The 14,469-nt window shown below is 38.0% G+C and overlaps 2 protein-coding genes across 2 annotated transcripts; both read left to right on the top strand.

Annotated features, from left to right (window-relative positions):
* Positions 1–3,733: 3,733 nt before the first annotated feature.
* On the top strand, positions 3,734–4,723 carry LOC108412888 (olfactory receptor 1-like). Its single transcript, XM_017685118.2, has one exon. It carries the CDS (start codon positions 3,734–3,736, stop codon positions 4,721–4,723), a length of 990 nt encoding a protein of 329 aa, XP_017540607.2.
* Positions 4,724–10,282: 5,559 nt separating this feature from the next.
* Positions 10,283–11,299, top strand: LOC108412889 (olfactory receptor 1496-like). The gene has a single exon (XM_017685119.1). It carries the CDS (start codon positions 10,283–10,285, stop codon positions 11,297–11,299), a length of 1,017 nt encoding a protein of 338 aa, XP_017540608.1.
* Positions 11,300–14,469: the final 3,170 nt, after the last annotated feature.

Below are 14,469 nucleotides of genomic sequence, written 5' to 3'. Positions count from 1 at the left end.
TTTATGTTTTATACAATGTCCCAACTTCATTGGAATTGGGGTTGTAATACCTACTCAGTACATGTAGAATCCAGATGGAGGGCAGAAGGTGAAAAGCAGAATGGATGAAATGGAGGCAAGCCTGTACTGTTTATGCAATATTACAAGAGAAAAGTGTAAACAGAATATGTTAAACATGATCCTTTTGTTCTGAAGTGGAGTGCTTTTTAAACTAAACTCAAAGCCTTGCTTTGCTGTTGGTAGATATGGACCTACTTCCTCCAGACATCTTTCTACTCAAGAAAGCTAATGAATGCATACAAAAGTATTGAGACATACATCCTTTTTATTTGGTTTTCTCTTGTTTTAAGACCAGTCCAAATATGACCTGCGTAGATCTATCACTGGCCAGAGACAGTACAGGCTGAAGCTGGAGGGCTACTACACCACCACGGACTCCCGGCGCATGTGGCAAGGACTACAGCACATCACCCACTACCAGCAGATGAGCAGGGTGGTTACAAACAGCCACACCACACTACCTGATGAGCTAAATGAGTTTTATGCTCGCTTCGAGGTCCTCAACCCTGGCCGACCGAGAGACACTATGGCCACACGAAACATATCACTCAATGTGACATCAGTGGATGTGTGCAGGACCTTGAGGAGAATAAACCCACGGAGAGCAGCCGGTCCAGACAACATCCCTGGGCATGCACTCAGGGTTTGCTCATCAGAACTGTCCGATGTGTTTGTGGACATATTCAATCTGTCCCTTGTGCAAGCTTTTGTGCCATCCTGCTTCAAGTCATCCACCCTCGTACCCCTCCCAAAGAAAAGCATTGTGACCAGCCTAAATGACTATTGCCTTGTTGCACTCACCCCAATCGTGATGAAGTGCTTCGAGAGAATAGTCATGACTCACATCCAAGAGACCATTCCAAACATTATAGACCCTCTTCAGTTTGCATACCGACGGAACAGGTCCACAGACGGCGCAGTGAACACAGCCCTTCACACAGCCCTCACACACCTGGAGGGCAAGGACACGTATGTCAGAATACTCTTCATTGACTACAGCTCAGCATTTAACATGGTCATCCCACACAAACTCTCAGAAAAGCTCCTCACCCTTGGACTGACACCTGCCCTCTGCAACTGGGTGCTGAGCTTTCTATCAGATTGTCCCCAGTCAGTCAGAGTCGGCAGCCGCACATCCAGCACAAGAACAGTCAGCACAGGCGTCCCACAGGGCTGTGTGCTGAGCCCCCTTCTGTACACACTCTTCACGTATGACTGCGTGTCCTCCCAGAACAACACCAGCATCATCAATTTCGCTGATGATACTACAGTCGTTGGACTGATCACTGGTGGGGACGAGACAGCATACAGGAAGGGTGTGGCTGAGCTGGTGGCCTGGTGTCATAAAAACAATCTCTCCTTGAATGCAGACAAGACCAAGGAAATGATTGTTGATCCAAGGAGGAAATGGGAGCTACACACACCCCTCTATGTTGGTGAGACAGAGGTGGAGAGGGTGAAAACCTTCAAATTCCTCGGCATCCACATCAGTGAGGATCTCACCTGGTCTCACAATACACACCTCATCATCAGGAAGTCCCAGCAGCGACTGTACTTTCTGAGAAAGCTGAGGAAATTTGGCATGCCAGCCAAAATTCTCAGCACCTTCTACAGGAGTATGATCGAGAGTGTTCTTACCAGCTCCATCACGGTCTGGTATGGAAACTGCACTGCTCAGGACAGGAAGGCTCTCCAGCGTGTAATCAAAACTGCCCAGTACATCTCAGGAGCAGCCTTCCCCTCACTACCGGACATTTATCACACCAGGGTCATCAGAAGGGCACAATCATCAGGGACAGTACACACCCCCAGCACAGACTCTTCACACTCCTACCTTCAGGCAGACGTTACAGGAATGTAAAGTCCAGGACAACTAGACTGACCAACAGTTTCTACTCACAGGCCATCAGGCTGGTGAACACCTCACTAACTACCTCTTTCCCCCTCCCAATCTGAACTGATTTAACCTTGCACTCAACAACTGCACCTTACCTACACTGACTGCTGCTGTTAGAGCAATACTGTTTACATCTATTGCTTGCACAGAGTAATATTATTTACTGTTTACATCTGTTTTCATCTGTCACTTGATGCACTTTATCAACAGCTGCTCCACTTATTTGTACATATGCACGTGTAACTTTAATTTTATTTCAACTTTGCACATACTGTACACTTTTTTGCTTTTACATTTTACTACTGTTTTTTAGAGTTATTCTTATATTTTCTTTTTTTATACTCTTAAGAGTATATATGGTGAATGGAGGAACAGCAAAGTAAGAATTTCATTGTACAGTGCAACTGCCTGTTCTACTGTGCACATGACAATAAAAATCTTGAATCTTGAATCCTTGAATCCTAACTCATTTTATAGTTTCACACTGTTACTTGTGGTAGTTTGCTAGCTAACCTGCTAGATGAACTGTAGGCTACTCATACAATTAACAAGACATGATATAAAGGAATGTACTGTATGTGTGACTCCTTAATTTTTTTCATAAATTCTTGATGCCATTCAGATACCATTAGTTCACAGCTGAGCCACTGAACTAATGGTGGTATATATTCATACAGACATTCCAAATAACATGTGCTTTACTTCAGATGTTGCAGTTTGGACTCCTTCAGCAAAGATTTAAACTTAAGACCTATCTTTGAATATTACTGGACCCTGTTAAGCACATGCCCAGCTGGTTTGTTTAGTCTAATGAGGACAAAATATATTCCAATTATTCTTATATATTACAATAATTTCCAGTCAGCCAGGATCACATATAAATCCAGTGATCCAGTGATCCAGGATCACATATAAAATTATAATTCTAATAATATAAATTGCATCTTCAGAATAAATGTAGGGCCATAAAACACAGGTAGAGGAAGCTCAGTTAATAAGTTGATAGCCCCTTCAAAATAAAAGCACAGTCACAAATATTTCAAACTGTAGATATACAAATATTGTAAATACACATTAAAAACCTTGTAAACATAGTTTAAGAATAAACTAAATAAAGGAACTCGTGGACCAACAATAAAAAATTCTTCACAGTGAAGGCTAAAGAAAGTTGGATGTATAACATGATAATAGTAAGAATAGCACATTATAAAATGTGTGTTGGCTGTTTTTGATGCCTATTATATGTCAGCAGTCAGTGTAGTATTACCAAGAAAGGATGGTTTCACTCCTAATATGATTTGCTCTGCTGCACTAATTGTGATATAGGTAGCAGCAGGTGAGCCTTGTTCCCTTAACATGGTAAGCAAAATATAAATTACTTACCAAATATTTAAAAATAAAAAGAACACTGACAAGTTTACTGAAAAGTGTTCCTTGCATTTTTTTTTATTGACGTTTTCTGCAAATGTATTTTAGGATAGTTTAGCATACTACCTTGTCTATAGAGAATTGTGTCTTGGGAGTGTGCTTCTGAGGATTACATAAACATTTGCCAATTATAAATATGTTCGATCTCTGCTGAAATTTGCTCCAGTAACACAAGCTACTGTATCTGGTATATGCAATTCCTTTTCTTGTATTTTTTCATGGTATTACAGAGATTGTGATTTATTATTGATTCATTGGTATATTGGTACATACAGTGTATATTTTGATGATTTGCATTGAAATGAGTGACTGTTTAAAACTTCTCTACTTGTTTTTTTCTTGCATTTTATGTACAGACAATCTACAGTTGACATGACTTCCGAGGAATCCTTTAACAATGCTACAGTTATTCGCCACCCAACATTTTACATCAATGGATTTTACAACATGCCACATACAAAGTATTACTATATATTTCTGTGCTTTGTGTACATTGTAACTATTTTAGGTAATTCCTTTATAATGGGTACTATATACTTGGCACGGACTTTGCACACAGCAAAGTATATAGCTGTCTTTAACTTGGCCTTGTCTGATTTGTGTGGAAGCTCTGCTATTATTCCAAAATATGCAGACATGTTTCTATTTGAGAACCAGTACATATCTTATGAAAACTGTCTGGCAAGCATGTTTTTTGTTTTTCTCTTTATGACCCAGCAGTCCTTTAATCTGCTTGCTTTGGCTTTTGACAGAGTAATTGCTATATGTTTTCCTCTGAGGTATCATGCTATTGTCACTAAAACCACAATGACTCTGATTATTGGTGTTATGTGGCTTTTCTCTGTATCTCTCATTACCATCCTTGTAGGTCTGATTACCAGATTATCCTTCTGTAGATCTACTACTGTTGACAGCTATTTCTGTGATCATGGCCCTGTCCACAGACTAGCCTGTAATGATAATTCCCCTAATTATACAATGAGCTACGTCTGTATTGCGGTTGTACTTTGCATTCCATTGATACTAATAGCTTTCTCATATGTTTGTATTGGTTTTGCATTGCTCAAGAACTCACATAGTATTGAGCGAATGAAAGCTATGAAAACCTGCACTTCCCACCTGATATTAGTCGCTTTGTTTTATCTACCAATCACCAGTACTTACATTACTGCTCTTACAACATATATACATCCAAATACTAGAATAATCAACTCTGTCCTAACGCAAACAATTCCGCCTATGTTAAACCCCATCATATATACTCTGAAGACAGAGGAGGTATTGCAGTCTATTAAAGTACTCTACAAACAAATCAAGGTGAACCTTGCAAAGTATTAAAATGATACAATAACTGTAGTTTGGCTTATATGCATAAAGCTGAGGAATCTCCATGGTATTACTTATAACAATTAATAAGCCCATATGCCTCCCGTCAGGCTGCCAGTGAAATTAATGTTATTTTTTTTATTTTAAAAAATTGACAAAAGCTTGGATGTGTCCTGTAAATTAGTTAATTTGAATAAATTTAGGACATTTATTTTGTTGTAATTGCTTGTTTAGGTGTTCTCAATGAATATATTTGTTGCATATGACATACAATTGCAAAATCACATTTGTGGATGTTTTTCTGTGTTTAGAATTCTGTTAGACAGAGAATCTACAGTTTACAATTCATAGTTAGATTAATATATGTGTGTCAAAAAAAGCAAAAACTTTCAAATATATGTAATGTGACGTAAAAACAAGTACAGTGAAAATTGATACCTACTTTCAGGTAGATATTCAAGTAAAGAACTTTTGAATAAATGTTCATAGACTGCATAAACAATTCCAAAAATATTTTATTGTATGCCGTGTTTTGAACAATTGTTCTTCAAGTTTCAATGTTTGTATTTTCACCTATGCAAACACATGAAACATTGAAAGGGTAGTTGCCAGTGCAAGAGACAAATAATAAATTAGAAAAATAACGCAAAATGTTCAGTTATACATTGATCCCTGCTTTCAGTTACAATTTAATTATATGGACGAAGAACCTTAAATGTTTATGTACTCTTTGTTTTTCTTTTTCCTCTCATTGGTCATCTTAGTGAAAGGGGTGCTGTAGGGGATATGGACACTGACACATAGTGGCAGAGAGCTCAACAATGGCTGCTGCAAAGCACAGCATATTGAGAGCATGTTTAAATGTGATGTACTTCAAGACATGTTCCTGGATCATTGGCGCTTATTCTTCAAAAAAGTTGTATAAAGTCAAATCTGATATGTAAAATGAGCACATGTAAATTTCACAGATTTTATTATACATCGGCTTCGTCTTTGCTGTTACTGTACAATCAAACTCACAACAGGTAGCTACCTTTGATTTGTGGTCTTGGTTATTTTTCATTCCATATTTTCTTGCTGCCATAATTTTAACCCTATAAAGTTTGGTCAGTAGGGGGAGCAGTGAAATCACTGCTTGACCTCAAACTCATTTGAGTACAGCTATTGCTTCACTGAGTCACTGAGCACTTCATGAGCTTATGCTTAATGTAAATGATATGTCAGTGATTTCATGCATTGAAACTGATGCATCATTTGCAGTCAGATCTGAGTAGTACCAGAAAAGGTTGGAGGAACAGTATTTGTGCATGTATTCTGTAGAAAGAGAATATATCACTGAGAGGGTCCATACCAGATGACCAGAGCCATAGAGACAGCAGTACAAGTGAAGGGGTCACTGGGATGTATGCACCTGTTGGAAGAAATTTGCTTTGGCTGCGGGAGGACATACTGCATCTCCAGGGGGCCCCTTCCTGGGCTTGACTGTGGATGCAGGGCCCTTCGAACATCAGTCTCCTAGTCAAAATGCACATTAGCCACAATGTGGTCTCATCTAAATCATTGTGTTAAGGCCCCATAGGACCCCAAGACACAGAAGAAGCCCATGAACCCTAGGTCAAATAAAGACAAGTAGCACCCTGACATGATTGGCCCCTCCCAGTCTGGTCCATGTGCGTTTGTTTAGGTTTGGCCCATGTGTATATGTTTTGGTTTTTAGTCCAGCCCCCTCGTCTCAAGACTCCACCCCTGATTGTCTCCACCTGTGTTTGCACCTGTCCTTTGTTACCCTTGTATTTAAGCCCTGTGTTTTCCCCAGTCTAGTTACTGGTCTTTGTTTGATCTTGCTGTTTGTTGGTTATTCTGGTTACTGTGTGTTGTTTGAACCTGTTTATTGTTGGTCTGTCATGTCTGCCCCCCCCTTCAATCCGTGTTGGCCATCTGACTTTGGACCGTAATGACCCTGATTTTGGATATGCCCTTGATAAATCTCGCTTATCTCAGCACGTGCACATGAAATGCATAATGTTTGTTAACCTATATTGTTTATCCTCATATTTTGTGCTGCAAGACATTTGTGCTTAAATAAATGTTTTTAGTCTGTGTAGTGCATTTCAGTCATTTCACTGATAAAGAATTTATTTCTTGTACACTCTAAATGATATATGGATGTATTAACTAATGATTTGTAAATATATTTTGCCTCATAACTTTACTTGGTGGGGCACATTATAATGAATAAATGATGAATTTAGTTAGTTATATGATATATAAAAGTAACAACTAATGGTGTGCAGACATGTTAAGCAATGCACTGTATCATTATTAAATGTATCACTACATACTGTCTTTTTTCCTGGTACATCATGAATGATTAAGTAAACCAGCATCACATTATGAGTGCAGCCCTTGTCATGCAACTGTGATGAAATTTTGATAATTCATTAATCATGAAATGTTCACATAACAATACCAGTTTCCTGCAGATTAGGTTATTAGCCTAATTTGTGTTAACCTACATTGGCTCCACCAGATATTATGCTTCAAAGAAAAGATCTTAATTAATACATTGTCATGGTATTAATTAACAGGAGTTAACAATTCTAACAAGAGTTAGAATTATGTTAATAATTAATGATCGCCTTAGTAATGGTTATTCATATTTAATTTAGTTCTTTGTTAATGTGTACACTTCAGCATTTCTTGGTTTGATGTGTTAAATTTTAGTTCAACGTTTATTTCTTGTTCAGGAAACAGCAGTGGTAGGTAGTCAAACTGGGACTTAGACAGATATCACAAGCACGGATTGCCAGAGGGTGTTATGTGTATATTTAGCCCACAGGAGATGATCTCTCTAGATCCTTTTTTCTCTCTGTCTGCCTGTTGCACTGCAAATGGAACCCAGAGGACAGGCCGATGGAAGCCCCTAAGAGCTGGCAAAGCACCTTTCAAAAACGGCTGGTAAACTGGGGGTCTGTGGGATCCTCTAGATTCTAATTACATGCTGCAAAAGCAGCTCCTCAGTCCTCTTGGCAGTAGGAAGCACATGTAAGACCACTTGCAGACCATAAAGAACCAATCCACTACCATCAATATCACTGTGTTTACTCAAGAGGCTGGCAACCTGGACGCAAAGTCCAAAAACAAGTAGGACCAAGTGCAGGAGGGGATTTGGCTTGGTTAGTGTTTAATGCTGGTCATGCAAGAAGATCCTTGGTCTGGGCACAGACCTGACAGGCTGCCACAAATGAGTGCACATCCTAATCGATACTGGATCACCAGAGGTGCCTATGCAGATATTCTACGGCAGGGGTGTCCAATCTTATCTTCAAAGGGCTGGTGTGGCTGCAGGTTTTCACTCAAAACAAGCTGGAGCACACCTGATAACACTTGTTCAAACTAGTTTCTGTCTTCAAACTGCTGATCATGTAAGCTCCTGCTTTGCTGGGATGAAAACCTGCAGCCACACCAGCCCTTTGTGGATAATATTGGACACCCAATATTCTTGGGTTATGGTGATGCTAAGATGCCCAGCCAACTGGGATTTATGCACCTGTTGGAAGAAATTTGCTTTGGCTGCGGGAGGACATACTGCATCTTCAGGGGGCCCCTTCCTTGCTTGGCTGTGGATGCAGGGCCCTTCAAACAACAGTCTTCTAGTCAAAATGCACATTAGCCACAATGTGCCTACTGGGAAGGATAGACGCAGAATAACCGTAGGGTGCTGAGGCTTCCTGCTACCTGGAGAGTCAGGAGGAGGGCTTAGTGTTCTTCATCCTGGGATGGTAAGATAGTATGAAATCAAACCAGTTGAAGAATAATGCCCACCTAAACTGACAGAACCTCAGATGTTTGTGCTTTGAAGAAGAAGTTTCCCTTAAGAAGTCAAGTCACAGATAGAGCCAGTTATAACTAAACAGTAAGGGGTGGCTCTCTGCCTCCACCTGGAAGCAGTCTGTGGCCAAGCCGAGCATTGACTCAATAAATGTGAAAAAATACAAATATCTTCAGCATCAAATGACCAAGTCCAATTAATCATACATTAATATTGGCTATGCAATTAAATTAATAAATAAATAACTAAATAAAACCTGGCCCTGTGAAGGCTTAAGTTATGTTGTTTACTCTTCATCATGTCATTTAATATGGAAGAAAAGCATTTTTATGGTAAATAAGTTGGTGTTAATGCAGCAAAACAAAACATAAGGACAGAAAAATATTACATTATACTAAGAATGATGACTAAGAATGTTTTATGTGTTAATGTGGAAACAAAGCAAATTTTTTATTAAACATTAAGCTTATTTTTTTATTTTGTAATATTTCAGATGGAATTTCTAAAGACATGTAAAAATACCCATATTTCTAAAAAGTATTTATATTTTTAGTTTTTTATAAAGCATTTGATATTTTTTCTCCACAATGGTAATCATAACCTTTAATAAGGTTATAATATGTTTTGACTGGGTTCTCTTTGAATACTCTTGCTAAAGCACAACCTGTTGTTACAGAATGTTCTTCCACATGTTACATATATTTCCATCAGACATGTCTTAAATTCACAAGTTTTACATAGTGCCAGAGTCTTGTCTACTGAAAATGGCACTGAATACTGTGACATACTTGACATACTTTTCAAAAATTAATCTTAAATACTTTTAATTGCTAAAATGTGGCACAAAAAGGTTTGGCTTAGGATTCACAGGTAGTTTAATGAGCCAACATCTATGTCACAAAGTACATATTTTGGTCATATGGTTGTGTTATGCATAACACTTTGTAGATAGTATAAAACACCACTTAAGTCCATACAGACACACAGACAGACAGAGTCAGCCCAAACATTCACAGGCAACTTTATTCATGAGCTTCCAAAACAATGCTTCTAAGTTTGGCTGGGGACACTGATTGGACAGTGATCACAATTCACTGTAGCACAATTCCAGCTCAGTATAGCATAATTCCAAAAAAGGTTTTTGGAGATCTAATTTGTCTTACAGTATCTTAGGCATCAGGCATTGCATTCATAAACATTTCATGCAAAGACAATAGGGAACTTTTAAAGGCATTGAATAGGTTGGATATCTGGTTCCTATTACCATCACTGTGAATAATTCTGACTCCATACATTTATAAAGCAGAGCATTTTACAACAAACCACTCTGAATTTTAACCATTAAATCTTAGCCACTTGATTGAGCAGACATTTTGATTTCTCTTTAATGCTTCTGTGTTCTCAGTTCAATCCAAGCAATCCATCTGGGCCAGTAATGTCTTTTTCTTGTTTCTTCAGTGTTCTACAGAGAATGATGTCACTTGAGACCAAACATAAATATGAGAGATCTTCACAGATATGCTGGCATTCTTTCTCAGCTGCAGAAGGTAAAGACTCCTCCTTACTCTCCTTCTAAAATTCTGTTATGCTTTCTATAATTATTACAAATTATTTATTGTTGATTTAGTGTGACTATTATAACATGTCTTTGCATGTACTTAAAAGAGATTCATTGAAGGTTTTCCAGCAAAACCTTATTTAATGCAGATCATTCTTTCTCACAGGTGTTTTTAAGCCAAATGTCCACTAACATGACTTCCATGCAGTTAATGTCATCAACAAATTCAACGTTTATTCGTCCCTCCAGCTTTTACATCACTGGACTTAACAACATACCACATGCAAAATACTACTATGTGTTTCTGTGCATTGTTTATGCAGTGACTCTTATGGGGAATTCTTTTATAATGGGCACCATATACCTAGCACGCAGCTTACACACTGCTAAATATGTAGCTGTCTTCAACCTGGCCTTGTGTGATTTGTGTGGAAGCTCTGCTCTCATTCCAAAGCTTCTGGACATGTTTCTGTTTGAGAATCAGTACATATCTTATGAAGCCTGTCTAACAAACATGTTTTTTGTTTATGTCTTTATGACCCTGCAGTCTCTTACTCTGCTTGCTATGGCCTATGACAGGTTAATTGCTATATGTTTTCCATTAAGGTATCATGCAATTGTCACCAAAACAGCAATGGCTTTGATCATCTGTGTTATGTGGATTCTTTCTATGAGTGTCAATGCTATACTTGTAGCTCTAGTTACCAGATTGTCCTTCTGTAGATCTACCACAGTTAACAGCTATTTCTGTGATCATGGTCCTGTCTATAAACTAGCCTGTAATGATAACTCTATGAATTCCATAATGGTATATGTCTGTATGGCTGCTCTGCTCTACATTCCATTGTTTCTAATAGCTCTCTCATATGTTTGTATTAGTTTTGCATTGTGGAGGATCACACAGGGTGTTGAGCAAAACAAAGCTATGAAAACCTGCACCTCCCATCTCATTTTAGTGACCATGTTTTATCTACCAATTATTAGTGTTTACACTGCAGCTCTTACAACACCTTTAAATGCAAACATCAGAATAATTAATACTGCTTTGACCCAAACCATTCCACCCATGTTAAACCCTATCATATACACTCTAAAAACAGAGGAGGTATTACAGTCTATTAAAGTGCTCTACAAACGAACCAAAGTGAACACAATGGAACAAGCTTTGAAAAAGAGAAGAACTAAAGTGACACAATAACTCTAAATTGGCCTTGTGAGAGGGATTTTCAGTTGTGTTTATTACTTTGTTTCCATTATTTAAAATAGATTCACCAGTCTAGTCTGACAAAGTCCATGAATTTTGGCAGTAAGAAATATTATTTTATTAATATTTGTTTTGGTGCTGATTTATACAGCAAATACTCTATATGTGATAAAAGTGTGTAGAGAATGACAGTTTGCAAGCAAAATGTCATTTAACCTGAATGTCTACAAATCAGTCATTTAAATACATCATATATCATTTATCAGAAAAAAATGATCAAGTTATGGTTATCCACATTCCTATCAGAAACAGTCCCTTATAAGTAGGACATCTGTGGATTACTGATGACATTTTCATTTTTCAATGTGTTAAACCTTTTCATATGTCCTACTAAACATTGGAACTTTTAATTTATTAATATCATTGTGCGCATATATATTCCTTAGCTGTTGCCATTAGTGGCTTAAAGCATCTTGGGACACATGCTCCATTGCTCCATTTTTGACCCAAAACCACAGTTTGGAGTTTCTACATGTATGCAAAGAGAAAATTCTTTCAGGTGATACAAATATTGTTTGTGTGTTCTATGTATTAGACCAGAACAAGATATGCTTATTTAAATGGTAAATGTCATCAAACAATTTGCAATACAGTTTTTACTCAATACTATGATTAGACTCAGCATCATGGACCAAGCCCACTCCCCATATTGCATGGTTTCCCATATCTAGAGGAGACAGAGCAATTCCATTACATGCCACTAAATGAATGCCTTCCCTATAAAGTAGGAAATTTCTGATTTCTGCCTCCAGACTGAGGTCGGGGTGACTCACAGTAGCTGTTCCCATAACCAGCTCAAGGACCAGAGCAAGTTTATTTTACCACCCATCTATTCTGCTATCAAAGCATGAGTTAGACTGAAACGGGAGTGAAGTGCTGCTTATTACAGACAGATGATTAAAAAAAAAAGAAAATGAGAGGGCAACACAGAAAGAAAAGTAGCAGAGAGCACAATACCCATGAATACAGGTAAATTCACTACAATAACCACAATGAAATGCACTCACAGCCTTAACATTTACATTCCCAACACTACCTCCACTCTCAATGTTAATAAAAACTAACAATCAGGAATGTATTACTTACATGCTTTCTCAGTTACAAAACATGGACTTTAAACAAGTTACCCCTCTTAGTCTCCCAAAAGTCACTTTTTTCTGCTCATCCCTATACCCTTCAATGGTCAGTAACTCCACAGAGCAAACAGTCCAGTCTATTTACTGTATAATGACTTAATGTACATGGTTTGGTGGGTAGCACAATGTTGGTCTAACATAGCGATGGTAAAGGTGTACTATGGTCTTTGCTCCTCATAAAATGGGCAAAATGTGACATTGTGAAGTGAGCTTTTCACTTTGGAAAAGTGAAAGGAGACAAGATAGTTTCTCCACCTTAATTCAGGAGATACACCTTTACCATCGCTATGTTGGACCAACATTGTGCTACCCACCAAACCATGTACATTAACACATGTTACTGTGCAAGGGCCAGTTTGGACCAGCACATGAACTTGTCCAAAATGTCTACATTTTCAGGGCTGATAGCCTACAGTGACTTTACAGTTGAGGAGGAGGAGGTTTGACATCAGGGTTGATGGCGTGGCAGCACTGTCAAGGTAGCATACTACTTCAAGCTTAATTGTCCAACAAAGACATATTCTGTGTTATACACAGTGGTGGATGAAGTACACAAATCATGTACTTGAGTTTAAGTAGAGATACCCAAGGTAAAATATTACTCCAGTAAAAATTGAAGTCCTTACACTAGACCTCAACTTGAGTAAAAGTCCAAAAGTATTTGCCTTCAAATGTACTTAAGTATCAAAAGTAAAAGTACTAAAACATTAAATTATGGCCCTAATGTCCTGTTATCATTTTTGTAACAAGACTCGCTTCATGAACTCAGTTTAGGTGAAAATACTCCGGTGTCTCTCTTGGTAAATCAGTCTTTTAATAAAATGTCATTAATTTGTCTGACACTGATCACTATTAAAATGATGTGATTGTGAGACACAAAACACAGAAGGCAAACAGTTTCCATCAGGTAGAACCGAGTGGCTCTGACATCACTTTTTACAAACAAGCAAAGTTTCAGTTTAAGATTACTTTGTAACTTAATTACAAGTTGAATAAAAATTGCTTTAAACACAGGTTCACAAATAAGTTTTCCTTTACTGTATTGATCTTTAGGTCTCTGTTCATAAACATAAACTAACCAAAACTAATTTATTATAAAATGAAAGTGTTTGTATAAATTCAGAAAAAAGGAAACATGCCAGTCACAATTGCATATGTGTACATATTTCTATATTGTGGTCTATTTACACAAAGTTAGGTTAGTTCCATCATTTAAGTAGACATATGTATTTTTATGCTGCTGCACTGACGTTGAACCATGTGCTTGCACTGGGTTGGTATGACCAACAGGTCAAAACAAGCTCAGAACAAAGTGACCGCTGTGCCCTGATTGGTGTTCTTGCTTTGCGCTTCTTTTGTTTTGACATGTTACATTTTTATACACACAAAAAACAAAAGGAACGACAGATTTTGAATAATGTAGTGGAGTAAAAATTGAAAAGTCACCCAAAATGGAAATACTTAAGTAAAGTACAGATACATGAAAAAACTACTTAAGTACAGTAAAGAATTAAATTTACTTAGTTACTGTCCACCACTGGTTATACATCTGCATGTGAATACTGAAAACAGCTGGTGTATCTTGGCTCTTAGCAGGGACCTTTGAGGACTGCGAGTGGGTTAGCCAGCCTCCTTGGCAATGGACAGCTCTGCTTCATGCACTCTAATTAGTAGTTATGGCATCTAATGACATTCCACTTTATATTTCCATCCTCAAAAGACTTTGGTCATTAGACATTAAGCTCCAAAGGCTTCTGAACGTACTTCACAGGTGGTCTTTAACCTCAGTGTGCTCCTTACTTTCATGCACAGTATATGCTCTTATTCTTTTTCTGTGGTTATAATACCAGGCTAAATCAGTCAAGTAACCCTGGCAGCGTCGTTTTGTCTTTTTTACCTGTTAGTGAGCTTGTCTGCCCATACCAGTGTGTGGACACTTCCACCAGGGGGCTTGATTGAGAGCAGCCA

This window comes from Pygocentrus nattereri, chromosome 18 (assembly GCF_015220715.1).
Source record: "Pygocentrus nattereri isolate fPygNat1 chromosome 18, fPygNat1.pri, whole genome shotgun sequence".
Taxonomy (NCBI): domain Eukaryota; kingdom Metazoa; phylum Chordata; class Actinopteri; order Characiformes; family Serrasalmidae; genus Pygocentrus; species Pygocentrus nattereri.
This window is presented reverse-complemented; position numbering and strand designations above follow the sequence as displayed.